General features: G+C 37.5%; 1 protein-coding gene across 5 annotated transcripts in view; it reads left to right on the top strand.

The window, feature by feature from the left end:
* The window catches only part of PCDH7 (protocadherin 7), a 1,094,762-nt gene that overhangs the window by 1,042,793 nt on the left and 25,941 nt on the right, over nt 1–26,028 (top strand). For 2 of the 5 annotated variants that reach the window (XM_082267597.1, XM_082267596.1), the window contains exon 3: nt 15,266–15,397. The exons of the other annotated variants lie outside the window; for them this stretch is intronic. In XM_082267597.1, the coding sequence (XP_082123723.1) occupies nt 15,266–15,397 (132 nt within the window). The remainder of the gene's footprint in view (nt 1–15,265; nt 15,398–26,028) is intronic. 5 annotated transcript variants of the gene reach the window in all.

Raw genomic sequence — 26,028 nt, 5'->3', positions numbered from 1 at the left:
ACTTCTTCCATTTACAGATAATGGAAGCCACTGTGCTCATTGCGACCGCGCAAATGTTTACGTACCCTTCCCCAGATCTGTGTCTCGATACAATCCTGTCTGAGAGGTCTGCAGACAATTCCTTGGACTTCATGGCATGGTTTGTGCTCTGACATTAACTGTGGGACCTTATTTAGACAGGTGTGTGCCTTTCCAAATCATGTCCAAACAAGTTGTAGAAACATCTCAGGGATTATCAGTGGAAAAAGAGATGCACTTGAGCTCAATTTTGAGTGTCATGGCAAAAGCTGTGAATACTTATCTACATATGATTTTTTTTTTTTAATAAATTTGCAAAGAATTCAAACAAACGTCTTTCATATTGTCATTATGGGGTATTGTTTGTAACATTTTGAGGAAAATAATTAATGTAATCCATTTTGGAAAAAGGCTGTAACATAACAAAATGTGGGAAAAGTGAAGTGCTGTGAATACTTTCAGGATGCACTGTATTTACCTGAGAAATTATAATAATAAAAAAAAATCTCAGCTCTTACTTTGAGATTGAACAATTAATGGATCATCGATTGAAGGCAAGAGGCCATTTCCTATTGTCTTCCAGTCAGTGCTCACACAAGCACTTGTGCGTACTGCTGGACAATTTCTCTATAGGATTAATTAAATCCTATGTACAGGGCTGGGGAAGCTCCGCTCAACCCGTGCTGAACTGCAAAAGTCAAAGCAGATCAGTTATCTTTTATTTTACATCAACACAAGTGAGATGTAAAACCAGGGTGCCTTCATGTATTATTGTTTTCTAGTTTTATCCAAAGGGAATTTATGAACCAAAGATATGTGAGATCATTTGGCATTTGACTTCAGGGTATTTTTATTAACACTGTTTTCTGCAGTATGTTAATATGGCTAGTGCAAAATGGTAAAATATGCTGCACTGTGATATAACTCTATAAAGAATACCTGACACAGGATAATGAAAGGTTTTCTTTCTCAGTGCCATGTTTACTTGACAATCTGTAGAAATAAAGCTAGCGTAATTGTTACAGCAGATTTTTCCCCATAGACAACAGCTCAGCTGAAATTCTCTGTACAGTTTAAATTAACTGAATTTGTCATGGATTAGTGAATGTGCAAATCAGCAGTCTAGAAAATCATGTAGCTGCTTGGGAACATAGTAACATCAGATAGAGATCCAGAAGTTGAGTCAGGGTTATTTAGAATGGGGAAGATTTTGAACACTGGGATTTTCACTGCAGTGGATGGAACACACTCTAGTGGAAAAGAACAGGAATCACAGACAGGAGCTGATTAATCTGGACACTGAGAAGTCTCAGCCAATGAACTGAATTCAATGGTATCCTCTGCCTAAAGTCATTTGCTAAGAGACAGAAACATTTTCTCTGGCACGGTGTTTGATATAGTTTGACACACATTCATTTACTTGTCCCCCTAATGCAGCTAGAGGACTGAAGATTTACAACTCGGCAACTTCACATGAAAGGAAACTCTACATTTCATTAGATGCTGGCTTCAGATGATCATAAACCTCACAAAAAGGTGTTAATTGGGTTAGCTTATTGCAGTTTTGGCAGATATGTCGAAATTCTTGGAGAATTATCGGTACCTGCAGGAATTTGTTTTACACCTGTATGTCAAAAAGATAGCACGTTTATTAGGCTAGTGTGTTTAAATTAGGAAGATTTCAGTTCCTGTCTTACTCATGCCGGAAGAAGAGACCAGAGCTGTCTCAATAGCTTATCATTTTAATTTACTCAGCCAATGTCTCAATATTTCGCAACTCTACATTTTCTTGTTACTTTAATTGTTAACGCAAAGAACATTTTACTGCAATGATCTATAACTTTTTTCCCCAAGAAAGAAAGAAAAACATTGCTTTTAGTATGTTTACCATTATAGGAATCCTACAAAAAATGTACAAAGGAGAGATGGGGGTTGGAATGAGATTTAGGGCCCTTTCACACGGGCGCTCAGTATGTCCGCAAATCTTCCTATTATTTTGCGGATGATTTACGGACATAATGTATGTCAATGGCATTGCGGATGTCAGCGGATGACCATCCGCTGACATCCGATTTTCTTCCTTTCAGTTCTGTTCCGTTTTTTGGAACGGAACAGATCCCTATTTTTGTTCCGTTGAAAAAACGGAAAGGAAGCAAAATCGGATGTCAGAGGTGTCATCCGCTGACATCCGCAATGCCCATAGACATACATTATGTCCGTATATCATCCGCAAATGGATGGGATGATATGCGGACATACGGAGCGGATGACACAAGTGTCATTCGCTCCATGAAAAAAAAAAAGCACCGGAGTGGATCGCAATGCGGTCCGCTCCGTGTGAAAGAGCCCTTTGAGGTTCTTTTTACAGAGACATTATTAACATTTTATGACCAGAGGTGATTACATTTTAATTCAGAACCAAATTACCAGCATTAGTATGTGCCAGTTAACTTGTCAAGAACTCTATGACTAGTTTATCAGTTTATCAGAGGCAACTAGAAGCATGAACAGGTGCATATTCATAGTTCTGTGCTGCAACATTAATTAACATTTTACAGCACTGTGTGAGGACTTAAAAAAAACTTATTGTGCTCACAAATTACAGACTGTAGGTCCTCATTTATGCCATTAGAAGCTTCCTTGATGCCAGACGAGAAGCTGAATAAAAGCCTCTAGTTGAACCCCAACACTGAAGCCACTTCTCAAACCCACCATCTAATCAGTGCCTCAGTAGTCAGTAATGGGTCTCTGATTGAATAGCAGGTTATTGATGTGGAACGGGAATAATTCTAAAGCAATCTTTTTAGCCTAGAGGAACACTTGAAATCATTTTCAAGTTTAGGGGAACTGCTAATAAAACCACTATATTAAAGATAAGTGGTAAAATATCCACTTACATTGGCGATCAGCGGGAAGAATGCCCCTACTTATAGTGGTGGTCAGAATGCCACCCTTGCTCATTTACACTTGCTTCAGCTTTAACACACATTAACCACTTTCCAACCACGGTATAGCCGAAAGACGGCTTGTGACATCTTCCTGTGATCGCGGGAAGATCTTCAGACTGATTGCAGATCGGGGTAAAGGGCCAAATGCAGCGGCTATTTACCATGTGGTCAGCTGTGTTCAATAAAAGAGAAGAGAGCTGATAACCAGCTTGTGTTAAAGCAACATCTACATTGATAATCAGTAGGGATGATCGAACGGTTCGGGTCCACCATCGGTTCGGCCCGAACATTGGGTGTTCGAGGTTCGGCCGAATTTAGAACTTTTTGCCCAAAAAGTTCGGAATTCGGCAACCAGAACCGCCCAAAATGCAATGCTTCAGGAAATGGGCTTTAAAAGCCCGTGATTGGACCAGAACCATTAGCAAAAGCCAATTGAGGGGGCAGAAGAATGCTAGGAATGTGATTGGAGTGACTAGGGGGTCCCTAGACCAATCATTAGTGAATACGCCCCCCAGTATATAAGATCGCCCCCGCCATATTCCCAGCATTGTTATACTGGACATGGAAGAGAGTGGAAGCAGTTCTGTTAATTTTACTTTAAAAGTGTCATTTAGCTATTTTTAGTGTGAGGAAAGGGATATCTAGTGTAGTTAGAGTGCTCCTTTACACTTAAGTTAGCTTCAAAAATTTAGTTTCTGTAGGGAAAGTGTTAAGTGTCAGGGGACCGTAGTGTAGTGTAGGGTTAACTGACAGTGACTGCTATGGCAGGGTGACAAAACCCTTCCATAGCAGGGTGACCGCTATAGAGAAATGATCATTTCTCTGCTTCGGGACAGGAATGTGGCTTCTCACCAGCAAGCATTTTTTAATGCTGCAGGGGCTGCCACTGCCAGTGCTTTTTTGAGGACATGTTTGATGTCAGACATGACATCTGAATATGTGTATAGGGGGTATATATAGACATATATGTCTGAATATATACCCCTAGACATATATAGGTGTGATAGTAGCAGAAATAAATGCTTGCGCTAATGAAATCATTTACAGTAATATATTTCTGCTACTATCACACCTATATATGTCTAGGGGTATATATTCAGACATATATGCCTATATATACCCCCTATACACATGTTCAGATGTTTTGCCTGCCTCAAAAGAACCCCAAAAAATGCCAAAAAAACGCTAGTGTCAAAAAAAAAAATGCCCAGGTGTGTTTTTGTTGGCATTTTTGGGGGGGTTTTGGAGGCAGGCAAAACATCAGAACTTGTGCACAGTACCACTATACACAAGTTCAGATGTTTTGCCTGCCTCAAAAGAACCCCAAAAAATGCCAAAAAAAAGCTAGCGTCAAAAAAAAAATGCCCAGGTGTGTTTTTGCTGGCATTTTTTGGGGGGTTTTGGAGGCAGGCAAAACATCAGAACTTGTGCACAGTACCACTATACACAAGTTCAGATGTTTTGCCTGCCTCAAAAGAACCCCAAAAAATGCCAAAAAAAACGCTAGCGTCAAAAAAAAAATGCCCAGGTGTGTTTTTGCTGGCATTTTTTGGGGGGTTTTGGAGGCAGGCAAAACATCAGAACTTGTGCACAGTACCACTATACACAAGTTCAGATGTTTTTCCTGACTGCAAAGAACCCAAAAAAATGCCTGCTATTAAACCGGCAAGGTGTTACAGCAGAGAAGCCATATTCCTGTGCTTAAAGTTTTCTAATACAAACGATCTTTTTTTTTATGGTTCTGGACATGCTACAGAGCTGAAACTTCACAGGTACACCTTTTAGACCCCCCAGACACAAAATCACACAAAAAAAAGTTCTTAAAAATTGTCATTTTTGATAAAAAAGCCAATTATTGAAAAATTAAAAAAAAAAAAAAAAAAAAAAAAAAAAGAGATTTTTTGATTTTTACTTTGGATTTAGTATCTGGGGGGTCTAAAAAGTGTACATGTGAAGTTTCAGCTCTGTAGCATGTCCAGAACCCCCCAAAAATTAGCATTTTCTTATAATTTTTATTAGAACAGGAATACGGCTTCTCTACGGCGCTTTTTCTTGCATTTATCGGGCATTTTTGGAGGCAGGCATGACTTTTTTTGGATTTAGTGTCTGGGGGGTCTAAAAAGTGTACCTGTGAAGTTTCAGCTCTGTAGCATGTCCAGAACCAGAAAAAAAGATAATTTTTCAGTAGAGCAGGGATGGTGGGACCCCTCTTTTACACTTATATGATCTTTTTTTGGGGTTCTGGACATGCTACAGAGCTGAAACTTCACAGGTACACCTTTTAGACCCCCCAGACACAAAATCACACAAAAAAAGTTCTTAAAAATTGTCATTTTTGATAAAAAAGCCAATTATTGAAAAATTAAAAAAAAAAAAAAAAAAAAGAGATTTTTTGATTTTTACTTTGGATTTAGTATCTGGGGGGTCTAAAAGGTGTGCATGTGAAGTTTCAGGTCTGTAGCATGTCCAGAACCAGAAAAAAAAAGATCGTTTGTATTAGAAAACTTTAAGCACAGGAATATGGCTTCTCTGCTGTAACACCTTGCCGGTTTAATAGCAGGCATTTTTTTGGGTTCTTTGCAGTCAGGAAAAACATCTGAACTTGTGTATAGTGGTACTGTGCACAAGTTCTGATGTTTTGCCTGCCTCCAAAATCCCCAAAAAATGCCAGCAAAAACACACCTGGGCATTTTTTTTTTGACGCTAGCGTTTTTTTTGGCATTTTTTGGGGTTCTTTTGAGGCAGGCAAAACATCTGAACATGTGTATAGGGTGTATATATAGGCATATATGTCTGAATATATACCCCGAGACATATATAGGTGTGATAGTAGCAGAAATATATTACTGTAAATGATTTCATTAGCGCAAGCATTTATTTCTGCTACTATCACACCTATATATGTCTAGGGGTATATATTCAGACATATATGTCTATATATCCCCCCTATACACATGTTCAGATGTTTTGCCTGCCTCAAAAGAACCCCAAAAAATGCCAAAAAAAAACGCTAGCGTCAAAAAAAAAAAATGCCCAGGTGTGTTTTTGCTGGCATTTTTTGGGGAATTTTGGAGGCAGGCAAAACATCAGAACTTGTGCACAGTACTACTATACACAAGTTCAGATGTTTTTCCTGACTGCAAAGAACCCAAAAAAATGCCTGCTATTAAACCGGCAAGGTGTTACAGCAGAGAAGCCATATTCCTGTGCTTAAAGTTTTCTAATACAAACGATCTTTTTTTTTCTGGTTCTGGACATGCTACAGACCTGAAACTTCACATGCACACCTTTTAGACCCCCCAGATACTAAATCCAAAGTAAAAATCAAAAAATCTCTTTTTTTTTTTTTTTTTTTTTTTTTTTTAATTTTTCAATAATTGGCTTTTTTATCAAAAATGACAATTTTTAAGAACTTTTTTGTGTGATTTTGTGTCTGGGGGGTCTAAAAGGTGTACCTGTGAAGTTTCAGCTCTGTAGCATGTCCAGAACCCCAAAAAAAGATCATATAAGTGTAAAAGAGGGGTCCCACCATCCCTGCTCTACTGAAAAATTATCTTTTTTTCTGGTTCTGGACATGCTACAGAGCTGAAACTTCACAGGTACACTTTTTAGACCCCCCAGACACTAAATCCAAAAAAAGTCATGCCTGCCTCCAAAAATGCCCGATAAATGCAAGAAAAAGCGCCGTAGAGAAGCCGTATTCCTGTTCTAATAAAAATTATAAGAAAATGCTAATTTTTGGGGGGTTCTGGACATGCTACAGACCTGAAACTTCACATGCACACCTTTTAGACCCCCCAGATACTAAATCCAAAGTAAAAATCAAAAAATCTCTTTTTTTTTTTTTTTTTTTAATTTTTCAATAATTGGCTTTTTTATCAAAAATGACAATTTTTAAGAACTTTTTTTGTGTGATTTTGTGTCTGGGGGGTCTAAAAGGTGTACCTGTGAAGTTTCAGCTCTGTAGCATGTCCAGAACCAGAAAAAAAGATCATATAGGTGTTAAAGTTAAAGGAGGCTCCCGAACCACATCCCTGTTCTACTGAAAAATTATCTTTTTTTTTTTCATGGTTCTGGACATGCTACAGAGCTGAAACTTCACATGCACACCTTTTAGACCCCCCAGATACTAAATCCAAAGTAAAAATCAAAAAAATCTCTTTTTTTTTTTTTTTAATTTTTCAATAATTGGCTTTTTTATCAAAAATGACAATTTTTAAGAACTTTTTTTTGTGTGATTAATAGTCCCTGGGGCATGACCCAGAACCCTAGGCACTTTTTAGGGGCATTTATTGGGTTTTAGGGCTTAAAAATTGTGTTTTTTGATTACAGAAGTTCGGGTCCCATTGATTTCAATGGGGTTCTGAAATCCGAACCGAACTTTCGTGAAGTTCGGGTGTTCTGGTCGAACCGAACTTTTCAAAAGTTCGATCATCCCTAATAATCAGTCCCTGATTATCAGTGTCCTGATTATCAGTGCAGTCTCAACAATGCCCACCAGTTCTGCCAATCAGAGCCTAATCAGTGCCCACGTAGAGCTGCCAATTAGTGCTCACCAGTGCTGCCAATCAGTGCTCATCTGGACCCTTATTATCAGTGCTTTCTCATCAGTTTCACATATTAGTGCTGCCTATCAGTGCCCATCAGTGCCACATACTAGTGCCTGTTAGTGCCCACATGTGTCGGCTATCTGTTCCCATCAGTGCTACCTATCAGTGCCCATCAGTGCTGGCTATAAGTGCTGCCTAGCATTGCCCTTCATTGCCACCCTTTTAGAGCCCATCAGTGCCACCTACAAGTGCCCATCAATGCCATCTACCAGTGCCCATCAGTGCTGCCTATCAGTGCAGTCTCATCAGTGCCTCCTCATCAGTGCCCCCCAGTGTCACCTCATCAGTACCCAAAAGTGCCACCTATCAGTGTCCATCAGTGCCACCTATCAGTGCCCATCAATGTAGTATATCAGTGCCCATTAGTACCAATCAGTGCCCATCAATGTAGTATATCAGTGCCCATCAGTGCAGCCTCAGTAGCGCACATTATTGAAGGAGAAAAATTATCTGTTTGCAACATTTTATAACACACTCATAACAAATGTTTTTTTTTTTTTTCTTTCTTTTTTTTTGTTTAGCAAAAAATAGAAAAACTCAGTGGGGATTAGATACCACCAAAATAAAGCTCTATTTGTGGGGAAAAAAATGGTAAACATTTCATATGGGTACAGTGGTGCAATTGTCATTCAAAGTGTGACAGCACTAAAAGATGAAAATTGGACAGGGCAGGAAGGGGGTTATAGTGGCCCGTAGGCAAGTGGCTAAAGCACCTAGCACTTTAACATGCTTTTTTGATGTGTTTTTAAAGCTTCTGTGATGCTTTGGTGATGCTTGATTGATGCTTTTTTGAAGCTTTAATGAAGTTTGGTAAATGCCTCGTGTGTGTTAATTTTTTATTTGTTTTAAAGGGGGCCAGTAGAACCCCAGCTGAGCTAGTATCCCTATTCAGCACATCCCCAGCTTATTAGTACCCTCATCCACCAGATTCCCAACTTATTAGTATCCTCTTTCAGCAGATCCCCTGCTCATTAGTACCCCCAGCTCTGCTGATCCTCTGGTTTGCTGATCCTCCTATCTCTCTGATCCCTGCTTACCTCCTGCTATATTGCTCCCATGATGCTCACCATGTCATCTGCTAGTTTCTTCTGCTCTGGTCTCCAAGCTCTGCTGATCCTTTGCTTTCAGTCCTATCTCCCCATTCCCTGCTCACCTTCTGCTATTGTGTTTCCATATTGCAAACCACGTGGGCCAGCTGCTAGTGGCTCTGCAACTAGACCCAGCTCACCTTCTAGCTGCTCAATCCTGCATACCAGACGCAAAATCTGCACCAGACACTTCCAGAATATATACACATGAACCGGAAGTGACTGCTGATGACGTCTTTCCAGGTTCGTCTGTTGGTTTCCAGTAAATCCTGGAATTTCTCATACCTGCAATACCTCCAACAGGAAGCAAAGCAAAGCCAAAACAAATCCCCTAAAAAGCTTCAGATGATGTAAGGAGCTTTGTCATAGACTTCTATGAAGGCTTTTGTGATGCTTTGAAGCACCAAGAAAGCAACATCAGGTAAAATTTTTGAAGCAAAGCAAAGCAAACAGAGCATGTGAACAGGACTTTAAAGCGGAGTTCCACCCTGGGAATACTTTTTTTTAATAAAAATACCCCCGGGACAGTCAGGGCTAGTACATTCCACAATGGCTAGCCTCTGATCTGTCCCGGGTTGCACTTACCTTTTAGGAGAAATACTTACCTTGAAAAAGTATTGTCTAGCGCTGCCATCTCAGGTGTGGGCAGCTTGAAGCCAGCGCGATCCTCTTCTGCGTCCTCTTCTGTCTTCTTCGGTCCCACGATGCACTGCACCGGCCCCGGCGTCACTTCCGGTGCACGCGCGTCATCCCTCCACAGCTTCTGGGCATGCCCAGAAGCTGTTTAGAAGGGAATGACGCGTGCGCACCAGAACTGACGTCGGGGCCGGTGCAGGCGCATTGATTCCTGGGAGCGATGACGTTCAGCTCCCAGGAATCATTGCAAAGCCAGGAAGTGACGACGGGCCGTTGCCGCTGAGGGGAGGAAGAAGGAAGTAAGGTAAGTATATTTTCTTCTATACGAGGTAAGTAAAAAAAAAAAAGTTGCGATTATCCATTTGTTTTTCAGGTGACCCGGAGCAAGAAGATGGAGGTAAGTATAAATTTAGGGTGGAACTCCACTTTAAGGTAACCATTTTATTTAGTAACAGGTGCTTTGACTGGCATTCAGATCGCTTTAAATAAGCATGTCCAATGCCACATTTTAAAGCATGTGTAAATGGGCCCTTACACACAGTTAAAAAAATATCATGTCATGTTGCTTACTTTGTCAAATAGTGTTGGTCCTGGAGTTAAGCAGGCTCCATCAAATGTGAAATCAGCCACAACTCCAGAAACCACAAGCAACCTCCAGGGGAACCTTAGGGCTCCACAGAACCCTGGCTGAGAATGGCTGCTCTAGAGTGTTGGCAGACTGAATATTCAGTAACATGTAACATATTAGCAGGCTAATCAGAGTGGTCATAAACCTGGCTAATTACAACATATTTTATTGTCTAAGTTAACAGTTAACTGCTTAGCATGCACTGGTTATGACTTGTTATTTTTAACATGTATTTTATATCATAACAGGCATAAAGAAGTGCACAGATCAATAATGATGTACAATATGCAGAGTTCCACAGTAGCCAGTTAAATTTTACAAATCAGCAAAAGACTTATTTTTTTATAGTATTGGGTTAAATATTTTTAACCTTCAGATCTTCTAGGCAGAACCTCTGATTTAAATAAAACCTACTTTGAAACAAATACTGAGGCTGCCATTGCAGAACTCAGTTTCCACTAGTCTGAGACAAAACTGTGTGGAGAGTTTGATGCGTGGTAATTACTCCAAAGATGGGAAGATCTCCTAACTCCTATTGTAAATGGTGACAGGTCTGCCTATCCAGGGGTAGTCTATGTCTTAATATCTTACACAGTAATTTATTTTCCCCAGATGTTCTTAAACAAATATCACAGTTCATACTATAGCATGGCATTTGTTTTTTAATTGTGTGACAAGTGTGCATGATAGATAAGGAATATAACCTGTCTGCTGTGCACTGTGTATTACTTCATATTGCTACAGCCTCATCATTTTTACAGTGATTATGCTTGAAATGATGTTGACTGAGGAGTGCTGATTAATTATTTTCCCAAGATTTAGAGTGAAGACATTCTAATTGCACAATGTATTGTTTCAGCAGAGGATTTCCACATTCATTCAACAGAGACATATTTTACAGGGGAGAAAAAAAATGTAAACGAACAATTTGACATTGTGACAGATTAATACTTAATCATTAGAACAGCAGAACAATTAGACAGCTTAAATGTGTTCTACATGCTAATGTCTATATCACTTCAGGAATCCACATTAAAACGTTCTCCTTTGGACGGTCTGTCACTGTTTGACTGATCTAACTAAGTCAGTGACTAACCATGGATTTAACTGGATTACCACTAGGCTGGCAACAATTACACTTAATTCCAGGAAATTAAAATCTAGGGAATTACATTATGGCTAGAAAGGTCACTTGTCTCAATAAAAAAACTGTCAAAGGATAAAAATGAATGCTAGGATATTTTTTTTTAATGGCTAGTAAAATCTAAGCTGATGTCTAGGCCTTAGCAGTTACAGTATTTGGCAGGTCCTTTAAGAGGGCCTGTGACATCCTACACAACAGCACAATATCAGGTATACTGGGATTATTCTGTAACATAGAAAAAAAAAAAAAAAAACAGATTTCAGTTGATTGCATAAGATCAGACAAAGCATTGTAGATTTTCTTTTTTTTATGAGTTACTGCCCCTTAGCACATTTGTCTTTACCCTAATTTTTTAAAAATGTTTTGGATCGCGGAAATAAATTCTGCTCTTCGTTATAAACGGTTGATTTATAAACACAGGGGGTGTCCCAAGAAATTTGATAAAATCTGGAGTCGGTGGTTAGAGAGTACTCGTACATTTAATGTATACATTTTTTGTGATTTTATTTTTTCTGAAGTCCTTGGGGGATGGGGGGAGGCGGTGGGGCCGGGGTATGGATATGACTGTTTGATTAATGCTCATAGATAGGGTGTAATCGATATATTACCAGGGCGGGGTGCTGCTGAGTGAGATATTTATAACATGGTATCATTGTACCTCTTCTTTTGTATGGTGAAGGTATATCTTGTTTCACTAAATTCACTTTAAGTGTTTCACAAGTGTGAAATTCACGTGTTAATGAGTTTTTGTATTTTGTATTGTATTTAAACAGCACAAATAAACTTATTTTCTATTTAATAAAAAAAAATGTTTTTACTTCCCTGAAAATTGGAAGATTGGGGCACAATGTTACCATTTTGGCAAATGCTATTAAAGTCAATGGGCAAGGCAAAATGGAGTTGGCGTTTGGTTGCAGAGAAGGTGAAATAGGCTTTGAATATTGGTTCTTAAGAGTTAGGGAAGTTTATATCAACTATCCTAGCACTGTTCCTCTGGCAAAAAACATAATCTCTTTATTAATATCATTCGTTTTTACAGAAAATATCAAAATGACAAAATATACATATTCAGTGATAGTACATAAATAACAATCGACCACACATAAAGATAAGAAAACCCTAATACAAATAGCACTTAATAAAATAAGCTAAGCTACCCCAAATATACTACATACCCCGCCCCCCCCAAAAAAAAAATAGATAATTTTTTTAAGCATATTTTGCCTAGTTGGCCAAATATGCAAAACTATGAATTTATGCTTTGGCAACATTTCACCAATGGCAAAATCCATGTAGCTAAAATCACTGGACTAATTCCTATTATCCATCTACAGAAAACAAAATAGTGCCCAGAGCCCCCTTTTGTATAGGTGTTGTACCAATTTATTGATACAAGGCAAATAGTAAACATTGGAGACACTGTATAAAAATGTTTCAAACAGTATAACAAACTTGTGGGTATAAATGCTGCTTGTATTTTGCAAGCACATAGTGGTGAAGCTTCAAGAATAGTAATTTGAAAGCATGAAAAGATTTATAAAAAATTCATGAATGAGTGGTGGGTCCACCAGTGCCATGGGACCTGTAGTTGCTTCTTATTCTTGATAGTTACTTCTTCCATTGATTTATAATTTAAATTTATTGATGCAAAAATGCTTTCAAATTGCATAAACATAAATACACATATGTCCTCAGAATCAGCTATAGATTTTCATTAATGATATAATGCTGTAACTGATCTACAAAACTGGTGAAGAAGCACACAGAATCACGCTGTTAATAGATTGTTAATCAACATAGAAGGTACTGGAATGTAAAATTCCTTAGAATTTTATTTCCTCTGGATAGGAAGATCTTTGCTGGCCTTCTGCCTTTTTAATTACAATATAATGACTGTTCTGGCAACGGTGTAAAAGAAACCTAAATCACTGCTGCTAATGATTTACTGTAGTTTCTGTGCTAGCTGTCTGTGAATTTGAAGGAATGTAATTATTTCTCTTCATGACAAAGATTGGTTTATAGAAGTACTCTAGAACAAGAGAACTCTTTGATATGTGCAAGAAAGGGACATCTTTGGGAAAGTAATGCAATAATTTGGAATCATGGTGTGAATTAGAAGGGTGCATAACAACGGAGCACAGAAAATTTAGTTGCATTTATTTTTGGGGTATCTATAGCAAATCCTTGAGTGTGAATTGTAATAACGTATTAAAGGCCAAGTTTGAAAGTGATATTTAATTTTTTTGGGTGATTATGGGGGAAGGAGTCCTCAATGAGTCATAGCATTGAATTTACTAAATTAGAAAGTTAACTTAGTCCAGTAAAATTTAAAAAAGGAAGCAATTTCCTTGACCCAAATTGGAAGATTAAACTGCATGCTTTCCTGAGCTAAATGAACACTCTGGTCTTTTAAAGTGATTGTAAAGTCTTGTTTTTTTTTTTTTTTTTTTTCAATAAAAATAACAAACATGTTATCCTTGTTGGTTGTTGGTTTTGCACAGAGCAGCCTGGATCCTCCTCTTCTCGGGTCCCTCTTTGGCTCTCCTGGCCCCTCCCTCCCTTTGCCCCCACAATAAAGGGAGGAAGGGGCTGTGGATAAAAAACCTTCTGACTTTACAACCCCTTTAGTTTATAAAACCATGTAAAGTAAGTCTCTTGCCTTATGCTGGTCATACATTATACAATGTTCTTATTCAATTTTCATTTGAATAGAAAAATTACATTACTGTATATGATTTATCAAAATCATATAATTTGAGGTCAAGTCTAAACACTTTCAATTTGTATGTAGTCAGGCAGGCCTGTGCACTACATAGCTAAAGGTAAATCTAAAAAAAAAGGAATAAGAAAATTGTATAATGTATGGCCAGCCTTAGTGATGTCATGATTTTGCCGGATTTGTTTGCAAGTATTATCAAGGATGTTGGGTCAGTTAAAAAATATTGGCTTACAATATGCGTAAGCAATCACAAGTACACATCCTATGTAAGGTAGTGAAATTAATTGGGCAAAAGTCATCTGTAAGGTGTAGTAACAGATTTCAAAGTACTTTGGTCAGATCAGTTAAAGTGTATCGCTAAGTAAAATTTTTTTTTTTTTAGTTTTTGATAGAGTAGAGAATGGTCAGACATTCTGTCAAGTCTCTGTAAAGTTTTTTTTTTGCTGTCTGTGTCCCTATCGAGAGACATTTACCCTTCTATTTTTACTGGAGACATTTATCACTTAGAAGTAATGTGCAGGGAAATACATTTTAAAGTTGTCCCCAGAAAGAAATATAAGGGGAAATCTTGTAATGGGAACATGTTCTGAAGACAACTGTTTGAGAGAGGAAGTCCCCTCACTTTCCTTAAAAGTGATTGCAAAGTCTCATTTTTTTCCATTAAAATAGCAAACATATTATACTTACCTGCCCTGTGCAGTGGTTTTCACAGGGCAGCCCAGAGCCTCCTCTTCTCTGGGCCTTCGCTGGTGCTCCTGGCCCCTCCCTCCTTTTAAATGACCCCCACAGCAAGCTGCTTACTATGTGGGCACCCGAGCCAAGCTGCAGCTCAGTGTATCCATTCAGACACGAAGCCAGGGTTCGGCCCAGCCCCCTCTCTCTTCTAATTGGCTAATAGAGTTTAATTGACAGCAGCAGGAGCCAATGGTGCTGCAGCTGTGTCTCAGCCAATCAGGAGGGGGAGTCCCGGACAGCCAAGGCATTCGTGGACATCACTGGATCGAGAGGGAGCTCAGTAAAGTATTAGAATGGCTGAGGGGGGCTGCTGCACACAGAAGGTCTTTTATCTCAATGCATAGAATGCATTAAGATAAAAAAACCTTCTGACGTTACAATCACTTTAACATCCTGTTGGATCCCAGGGACAGGAAATGTAAAACAACTTTCTATGATAAACAGATAGCAAAAATGAACTAACAGGGATGTAAACCATTTCCTACCTTACCTAAAAAAAGAATGTTTTGGCAATACATACACTTTAAGAAGCATTTCTAACTCATATGCTATATGATTGCTGCATTTTGCTTTTCATTGTTGCTGTTTGCACTTTTTTAATAACTTAGAAACAATTTAAGTCATACATTTTATTTAGGTTGTCATCTGTTAATACTATGAGGTTTATTTTTAAACTCATCCCGTTCACTTGCCCAGCTCTCATCAGTCAGTGACCAAGGCTCTATTTTTGACTTTCCAGGCTGTGACAATAGACCCCAGCTGCCACCCATGGGCTTAAGAGATCATGAGAGCCAGGCCACCTGTAGTGAAACATTTCCAGGAAGACGCTTCACTCAACGATGGGCAAATACCCTGCCAATCTGCCCCAGAGGTGGGAATTGCAGTATTTTGATGAAAAATATTATTGTCTAAGCCAGGGATGGGTAACTTACCAGATTTAGGGGCATTTCCAAATGGCTATACGCAACAATTTTAAGTTTTCCTACAACCAAAGTCATTAGAATTTTTAAAAAGGATTATTAATGTCATCTGTAGTGCTTAATCGTATTAACAATCAGCCTAAAAGTTAATTCTGCTCCCCCGTTAGACTGTTTCTACTGCACTATGGGTGTCAGCTGTACGTTTAGAATATTGCATCAGTACCTTAATGTACCACAAGTTCTTCTAATGTCTGGTGATAATATCTCTTATATTTAGCAAAGATTCAACATGCAAAATTTACCAGCATACAGAGAAAAATGAAGTGTCTCATAACAGTTTAATACTGCTATGAGCTGCCCCAGTACAGAAACCAAAGGTTTCTGTTGTAGAATTATAGTCCTCAGCACATCTACATTGGCAGGTAGCATGTTAAAAAAGTGCAATCTTTTATTTTAATGATAATTTGCTTCCTTCCTATCAAGCCATGACTCCTTTAACTAATTGTGGGTGCTAAAGTCAACCCTGCCTTCACAAACATATAGCATGTGTTCTTGTTAGTAGATTGGAATATAATAACATCTGTAATACCCAGCACTGCATTACTGGTTCACACTTGATTCTAGTGTTTAAAAAAATGTAAAATCATGGCACTAAGGCAGGCTAGTGCTACCCTTTTTCCAACAGAGCTTTTCTCAGTGGAGGTGGCAAACCCAGCAACAACTGGAGACTTGATAATCTAGTTGTCATCCTATGTAAGCACTGAAAAAACAGACAAACTATAATTGGCATAATCACATTTAACTATTAGTGCTGCTTAAGCCATGCTTCTTTACATTGAAAGTAGCATCTGTAAAATTATATTTATCATGACACTCATACCTATGTGTAGCATAGGAGCTACAAAATTCACCGGTTGGTAGATCTGTTAGTCAACCTGTCACGTAAGCATAGCCAGTATGAACTTATTACATGGAATGTAACCTGTATAACACGAGGTAAAATTACCTTTACCCCTACAAGCTTTAACTTTGATTGATATAACATGGAAGTAATTTGCTTGAAGCTGGCTAATAGGTTTTAAGTAGCAATGTATTAAATATTATTTATATAAAACATACATTAAAAAAAAAGTAGGCAACAGAAAGATGTTGTTGGTGTCGTAAAAAAATCATAACTAGATTACCATCCAACAGATATAAAAAGAACACTTTCAAATGCTACTTAAAACTTTCAAAAATGCTCTGTTTACCTATGACTTTTATATGTACTCAGAAACAGGGTTTGAGCAAGATCCAAATCCCTCTGTTGCTTGTATCGTTCGCTAGTAGGGATGATCGAACTTTTGAAAAGTTCGGTTCGACCAGAACACCCGAATTTCCCATAAGTTCGGTTCGGATTTCAGAACCCCATTGAAATCAATGGGACCCGAACTTCGGTAATCAAAAAACACAATTTTTATGCCCTAAAACCCAATAAATGCCCCTTAAAAGTGCCTAGGGTTCTGGGTCATGCCCCATTAACTATTAATCACACAAAAAAAGTTCTTAAAAATTGTCATTTTTGATAAAAAAAAGCCAATTATTGAAAAATTAAAAAAAAAGAGATTTTTTGATTTTGGATTTAGTATCTGGGGGGTCTAAAAAGTGTACATGTGAAGTTTCAGCTCTGTAGCATGTCTAGAACCATGAAAAAAAAGATCATTTGTATTAGAAAACTTTCAGCACAGGAGGTTGGCTCCGCTGCTGTAACACCTTGCCGGTTTAATAGAAGGCATTTTTTTGGGTTCTTTGTATAGTGGTGTATATACACACATCCATATATTTATATACACACCTAGACATATATAGGTGTGATAGTAGCAGAAATATATGCTTGCGCTAATGAAATCATTTACAGTAATATATTTCTGCTACTATCACACCTATATATGTCTAGGTGTGTATATAAATATATGTATGTGTGTATATATACCACTATACACAAGTTCAGATGTTTTGCCTGCCTCAAAAGAACCCCAAAAAATGCCCAAAAAAACGCTAGCGTCAAAAAAAAAATGCCCAGGTGTGTTTTTGCTGGCATTTTTTGGGAGTTTTTGGAGGCAGGCAAAACATCAGAACTTGTACACAGTACCACTATACACAAGTTCAGATGTTTTTTCTGACTGCAAAGAACCCAAAAAAATGCCTTCTATTAAACCGGCAAGGTGTTACAGCAGCGAAGCCAACCCCCTGTCTGAAAGTTTTCTAATACAGACAATCTTTTTTTTTATGGTTCTGGACATGCTACAGAGCTGAAACTTCGCATGTACACCTTTTAGACACCCCAGATCTGAAATCCAAAGTAAAAATCAAAAAATCTCTTTTTTTTTTATTTTTTCAATAATTGGCTTTTTTTTATCAAAAATGACAATTTTTAAGAACTTTTTTTGTGTGATTTTGTGTCTGGGGGGTCTAAAAGGTGTACCTGTGAAGTTTCAGCTCTGTATCATGTCCAGAACCAGAAAAAAAAAGGATTGTATGTATTAGAAAACTTTCAGCTCAGGGGGTTAGCTTCTCTCCGCACCTTGCCGGTTTCAAAGCAGGCATTTTTTTGGGTTCTTTGCAGTCAGGAAAAACATCTGAACTTGTGTAAAGTGGTACTGTGCACAAGTTCAGATGTTTTGCCTGCCTCCAAACCCCCCCAAAAAATGCCAGCAAAAACACACCTGGGCATTTTTTTTTTGACGCTAGCGTTTTTTTGGCATTTTTTTGGGTTCTTTTGAGGCAGGCAAAACATCTGAACTTGTGTATAGTGGTATATATACACACATACATATATTTATATACACACCTAGACATATATAGGTGTGATAGTAGCAGAAATATATTACTGTAAATGATTTCATTAGCGCAAGCATATATTTCTGCTACTATCACACCTATATATGTCTAGGTGTGTATATAAATATATGGATGTGTGTATATACACCACTATACACAAGTTCAGATGTTTTGCCTGCCTCCAAAACCCCCCAAAAAATGCCAGCAAAAACACACCTGGGCATTTTTTTTTTTTTTTTTGACGCTAGCGTTTTTTTGGCATTTTTTTGGGTTCTTTTGAGGAGGCAAAACATCTGAACATGTGTATAGGGGGTATATATACACATATATGTCTGAATATATACCCCTAGACATATATAGGTGTGATAGTAGCAGAAATATATTACTGTAAATGATTTCATTAGCGCAAGAATTTATTTCTGCTACTATCACACCTATATATGTCTAGGGGTATATATTCAGACATATATGTCTATATACCCCCTATACACATGTTCAGATGTCATGTCTGACATCAAACATGTCCTCAAAAAAGCACTGGCAGTGGCAGCCCCTGCAGCATAAAAAATGCTTGGCTGGTGAGAAGCCATATGGGTGTGCCGAAGCAATTCAGAGAAATTATAATTTCTCTATAGCGGTCACCCTGCTATGGAAGGGTTTTGTCACCCTGCCATAGCAGTCACTGCCAGTTAACCCTACACTAGACTACGGTCCCCTTACACTTAACACTTTCCCTACAGAAACTAAATTTTTGAAGCTAACTTAAGTGTAAAGGAGCACTCTAACTACACTAGATATCCCTTTCCTCACACTAAAAATAGCTAAATGACACTTTTAAAGTAAAATTAACAGAACTGCTTCCACTCTCTTCCATGTCCAGTATAACAATGCTAGGAATATGGCGGGGGCGATCTTATATACTGGGGGCGTATTCACTAATGATTGGTCTAGGGACCCCCTAGTCACTCCAATCACATTCCTAGCATTCTCCTGTCCCCTCAATTGGCTTTTGCTAATGGTTCTGATCCAATCACAGGCTTTTAAAGCCCATTTCCTGAAGCATTGCATTTTGGGCGGTTCTGGTTGCCGAATTCCGAACTTTTTGGGCAAAAAGTTCTAAATTCGGCTGAACCTCGAACACCCAATGTTCAGGCCGAACTGCTGGTCGACCCGAACCGTTCGATCATCCCTATTCGCTAGAAAGAAGTTCTTCCTTCAGGCACACTGTAGTAGGTGAACAACCTCTCATTCTGATATAAAGATGAGAACCTGATAGTCTGGGAGAAACCAGCCCTGTCTATATTTATAAGCAAAAATGTCCATAATGGAAAGAAATGGGCCTTTTAGACAGTAACTCCCATAAAGCATCAAATGACCTCACAAATATATATTTTTTAAAAATCTAAAAAACTTTTTTAATTTATAGTAAATCACATTCAATATTACAAACTCAGACACCAAGGGCCAAATAGAGTCCATAATATATTACTTATTGCTGTCAAAAAGAATGTAAACCTCCTTGTGACCGCAATAAGCATGTGACAGGTACACTGTATGGAGAGATTTGTGGTCTTTAAGACCCCAAATCTCTCTTCTCCCCTTAAAAGCATTCAATCACACCAAGATTGGTGTTTTAGAATGCTTTTGATTTTTAAAAGTGTCACCGTTGATATCTGGATAAACCCAGGATGTCAGGTCATTGCTTTTGGGTTACCATAGTTGAGAGCTCTTCAAAGCTGATCTGGGTTTTGTTCAGCTCTCCGATCAGCTGCTGGACATCCTGGCTGGTCTCTCGGGTCCCCCGGTGGGACAGGAGAGCCTGAGAAAGCTGCAGAAAGTGGCAAGGGGGGGGGGGCATGTCCCTCTGCTTCTAAAAGCAATCCAATGGCTAGTCAGCTGCTAGGATTGCTTTTACAAGAGAGCCGACCACCAGCTATGAAAACCACCTGAAGTCCAGCGACATACAGGTATGTTGCTGTTTGGCAACTGGCTATTGGGTTGATTTACTAATGGAAAAACTGTTCACCTAGCAAAGCAAATTCTTAGTAAATTAGATAAACCTCATTCATTTTAAACAGATAATGGGGTAGAAAAAAAAAAAAAAAACAGTGCACTTTCCAGCACATTTTTTTTATTCTAGCTTTGCATTGACTTGGGAAGAGTTAGGCCAAGGTCACATAGACAGAAAGTAATGGAAAGCCAAACATTTTACAGTTGTCACCAGAACAGTATATGAGGACCAGTCATCATATGACAGCAAATTCTTTGGAGACAGCTGTCTAATATTGGAATTTCCTCATTTCGAGAGAATTTCCTCTCATTTGCTTTTAAATCTGTTGGACAAAAAACAGATACAGCTTTTAACTTTTCCCTACTTTATCCAAAACTAAAAAATGTGTTGACTATACATATGCTTTAAAAGTTTTCACAGCATCACCATGTTCACTGACTATCACTTTACAATGTGCTTAGTAAGCAGTCCCTATGCCTTAAGTAAATCAATCCTTATGTGTAATTTGTACATATGTTGTAGCACTATAGTGGTTATGTTAGAAGATGTTCCCTTATAACCCAACATTCTCTGACTAATGCTAGGTTGGCCACTTCTTTTTTTAAACACATTAAAAATAAATCTCTGTTATAAAATAAAAAGGAAACAATGTATGACATACAAATTTCACTCTAAGTAGCAAAAGGTTAATTTTACACTCCCATACACTGATGTGCATAGAATGTTTTTCCTGTCCACAAGCAATTAATAAGCACTGGAACTGTATCACAGTCTGCATGTCCCAAACAGAAGATTTATGCTTGATTTTATTCAGCTAGACTGCTTTAGAGATGGCATCCAGTATCCCAATGATACATGATAATGCCACATTCAAAATGACAGCAGTCAAAGCCTAGGGGCAGGAGATGCTTCTTGAGATATGTTCAATTGCTGTTTAACTCTGTTTAGCCTGAGGTGCAGAGAAGGAAGTTGCTGATTCTTTCAAACATGTTTAAGAATTTTAATAGTATCCTACTATGTCAAGATATGCTGCAACACTGCTGCTGGATTATTACAGCAGTTCTTTTTCCACGATGCTTCAGACAGTTTTCTATTTTACATAAATATTAACTTGAATAATTATGCTTCTTATACATATAATGATATGAGTAATCAAAAAGAAATACTTTAGCAATATATGTTTGCAATGAACAAACATATTTTACATGATAGGACAGTTTTGTAAGATATTTAGAAAACAAAGTTTAGTTTATTGCTAAGGAATAAATTACAGTTTATATAAATACGATCACTAATATCAAATAAGCTTCAACATGCTAATGTCATTTCATAATTTATTTTTTTATATATTTAAACTGCAACTTTTATCAAAATAAAAGCTGGGGATGCTGCTATGAAAGTTCTTGTTCAGGGACTTCCTGTTGAAGGGTGACAACTCTCTGTAACTTTCTTACAGTTGATCTCTTGCGCTGTCACCCTGTCACATATTATCGCAAAAGCAGGCAGACATACATTGCACAAGAGCTGTTCACAGCTTTCATCATTGGGAAAACCATGCTGAAAAGCAGTATAGTACGGACATGAAATCTGTAATTTGATGTAAAGAAAAAACAGAAGATGAGCAGTGCTGATCTGAAGCAAAGAGTAAAAATGAGCAAACTAAATATTATTAATTAGGGTCTATTTACATCTGCTTAGTCCCTTTCGGTGAGTTAAAATACATTATATTCTATTGATTTTTTTGGGTTGCACCATAATGCACCATGACAGACCAAAAAACAGATATGAACCATTTTCCAACTGCAATATGCGGCAACACAGTACTAAGGGGGAGATTTACTAAAGGCCTGTACACACAAGCGGAATGTCGGACAATCCTTCTAGATTGTAAAGTCTAACGAGCAGGGCCCTCTAGTTCCTCCTGTTTTTGAATTGTATTGTAACTGTATTGTCTTCCCTCACATTGTAAAGCGCTGCGCAAACTGTTGGCGCTATATAAATCCTCTATAATAATATTAATATCAGGCGGTTCAATAGAAACTCGCCAACATTCTTACATGTGTACAGCAGCTGGTCCGACAGAAGCCAGCCGAACATCCGGCTTCTGTCACAGGGGCATGACTGGAAAAGGTCTTCCAATCGGCACAAAGCATTGACTGGTGAGTTCTGGTGGAGGGGCCGTCCCCCTGTCAGAACACAATAGCTCAGCGGAGAGATTGCTGTACTAACACTGGATTGTTAATACAGGATCTCCTCCCGAGCTCTTCCATTTTATTTTCATTCAGTCCATTGAGTTGAACAAAAAAAACTCAGAGTGTACTAGGCTTTAAACGGGAACACAGAGAATCTTTTGCAGATGTGCATACTAACCAATTAGCTACTAGATGTTATTGTCAAAGCTTAATTGAACACGCTACATTTAGAAGATGATTGGTTACTATAAACAGCTGCACAAGATTGTCTGTGCTCCAGTTTTAGTAAATCTCCTCCTAAGCCTGCACAGCAATGTAGATGCATCAGAAGGTGTTGCCTTGGCACATTGGGGCACCATACTAAATGAAATGCACATGGTATATTGCCAATTGCTAAGTACAGCAACACCTAAGTGTGAGTAACCTCATTTTTGGATTTTAATGTCTTTACTTACAAAGCCATCCACATCTTTCAATCCCTCGATTCACATTCTACTAGATTTGACAGAGGCAGTGATACATTTCTGCAGAGTCACCTGGGAGACAAGGTGGATTCTTTTCATTGAGAGAAATTAGTCCAACATAAGTTAACTGGTAGAGGCTGATTTATTAAAGGCGTTGAGAATTTTCACACAAAATAACATGTGTGACTATTCACTACAATTATCCAATTATGTGAAAAGTGAATTCCTGTTTACTTATTTCATCTGCACATGATTGGATAACTGAATTGATGAATATCAGCACGAGGTGGTAGATTTACTAAAGGCAAATAGACTATCACTTTACAGCGTAAGTTGCCATTGCAAGGGAACTTGTCCCTGTGCTCAGTGAGTGCAGAGATAAAGCGCTGCTGAATTCCATCATACAATCATGTGTAAGCAAAAATGTATTTTTTTTTTATTTTCCTTGAACACGATTGGGTATTATTTTGACCTGCCTAGCAATGCTGCATGGGAGCGGAACTAGGGAGGGAAATTCAAACGTTGAACGTTGCACAAAACACAAACACACACACAACATTTATATTATATATATATATATATATACACATACACACACACATATATGTATATATATGTATATATATATATATATATATATATATATATATATATATATATATATATATGTATATATGTATATATATATATATATATATATATATATATATATATATACACACATAAATATATATACACGTATGTATATATATATATATATATATATATATATATATATATATATATATACACGTGTATATATATATATATATATAATATAACGCATGAATTATAATCTAATCAATAATATAATTTTATTATATAATATATATATATAATATTATATATTATAAAAAATTATATTATTGATTAGATTATAATTCATGCGTTTGCGTTTCAAATTTATCACATCTGGGATGTCTACTAGAGTCTTGTTTTGGTCAGGTTTAAGTCAGTAATTACTAAGAATTGTAAGCCTATAATACATAACGCCAAATTTCCATGAAAAAATTGTACCACTTTTGGTACAGAATTCCTGACATAATCATACCGCCAGGGAGGTTAAAAAGTGTAACTTCGCCACATTTACCAAGCTCTGGGGCAAATTATTTTGCAAAGCGAACAGCCTAATTGCCTTTACTAGATCATATCCAGTGTAATGTATGATGATTCTCAACTCCCTAAGTAAATCAGCCTAACTTTCCATTACTTTCCGTTACTTGTGAGTATTCTGTGACCTTAGGTTTCCCACCATTTTACCTAAAGAATCTGCCAGTAAACATCACTGAGAAGTTAGGCACGCATGGGAAAATGGTAGATGATGGTGCCAAGAGCAAACAGCAGAAATCAGCCTTTTGTAAAGCTATCCGATTGCTATTGCCCTGAGAGCAGTGTGTGAAAAAACATGATATTAGTTGCGTGATTCAGTGAATGAGTTCACTGATGTCTATATAGTCTATACAGTATATATACAGTATATATATATATATATATATATATATATATATATATTTTTTTTTTTTTTTTCTGTATTCGCTCAGCAAAAAAAAAAAATGAAAATTTAGATTTATATAAGATGCATGTTAAAAGCTGTGTTACAATAAGCCAAGTACTTTAACTTCCATCCACATTTTATCATGCCAACCAGTTACTGCAGTACTGTGAGGCACTTTGTGTGAGACACTTTCTTTAATTTACAGGAAAAAGGCCCTAGCATGAAAAGACGAGTTGGTTTTGTTTGTCTTAATAGTAAAACATTCTAACTGACTCACATTTTGCACCATTTTTGCCTGTTTTTGGACTCACTCTATGTTATCAAGATTATTGAGGCCAATAAAAGCTCTCTATAGGGGAATCAGAAACTTCTTCCTCGTTTTAGAAGCTGCTTGGGAAAAATATTTGCTAATTTTGCAAACATCTGTAATTAGCACCCCAAATGTTTCTTCTGTAGTTCTAGTTGTCTATGTTTCCCCAATAATAACCCCTGTGAGAGGATTTTTTTTCCCTGACTTTTTTCTTCTGGGAGTGAAGACCTGTAATCCAAAACTGTAGTCTGGGGATGCTCCCGACCAGACTTGTTTCCGACAGCCAAAGGGAAATGTCCACATCACCCAGGCAGTGACATGAACAGCTGAATAAGGACCCTCCCACTCTGCTGTTCAGAAGAAAGGAGACCTGGAACCTTATTGTCACATGACCACAAATTCAGCAAAAGGGTCTTTTAGTGCTTTTAGGTCATTTTTGTTTATTATTTACCCAGCAATTATATAGGGGGCAAGGGCATTAAAGATATCCTTATTACTTCCAAGTTTCTTTTTTTTTTATTTCCCTGAATATAACTGGATATATGAAAAGAACATAGGTTCACTTCTTACATCATACTTAAGGAAATTAGGCCCTAAAATGCAAAGAGACTTTTTTTCACCCCCATTTTTTGCATTTTCAAGCAGATCTGGATCAAATTCTATTCTGTTTACCTGCTCATCTGCAATCACTGTACCCAGTGTGCTGAGAAAATAATTAATAAGAATTAATTATTTAATTAAATATTGTATGTACAGCACAGTAATTCCATTTTTTTATACAATTTTATTCCCAAGCGTTTGAGGCAAAATTTGAAAAAGTTGTAATCTACAGCATCAAACAAAATGCACTATCATGGACATACTGTGAAAAGGTTAGGTAGGCATTTTTTCTGTTTGATATCTAATGCAAACACATGTCAGTGTCTCTAATTATTGTACTTGTAGGTAAATGTGGTTCATTTAGGTTTTATGTGCTTGGAGCTATCCATACACAGGGAAACTGTACAGAGCAAGTTCAAAACTTACAAAATGAAAAAATATATTTTATATGTGTTTTAAAATTAATAACAGCTAGTTCAAAATATAATTTACAGAAAAAAATATTATAAAAGTAAGGAATGTTTATTGTCATTTAGCCTATGCTGCCCACTCTTCCACTTTGTGTGTTAAATGTTTCACTGTAAATTGAAACCCTTTACAGATGTACATATATATTTAAAGTGGTTATAAACCTCAGACATAAAAAATGAA

The sequence above is a fragment of the Pelophylax lessonae genome, assembly GCF_965119305.1.
Source record: "Pelophylax lessonae genome assembly, chromosome: 1".
NCBI classification, from domain to species: Eukaryota; Metazoa; Chordata; class Amphibia; order Anura; family Ranidae; genus Pelophylax; species Pelophylax lessonae.
The sequence above is the reverse complement of the archived record's forward strand: the minus strand, read 5'-3'. Positions and strand labels throughout refer to the sequence as shown.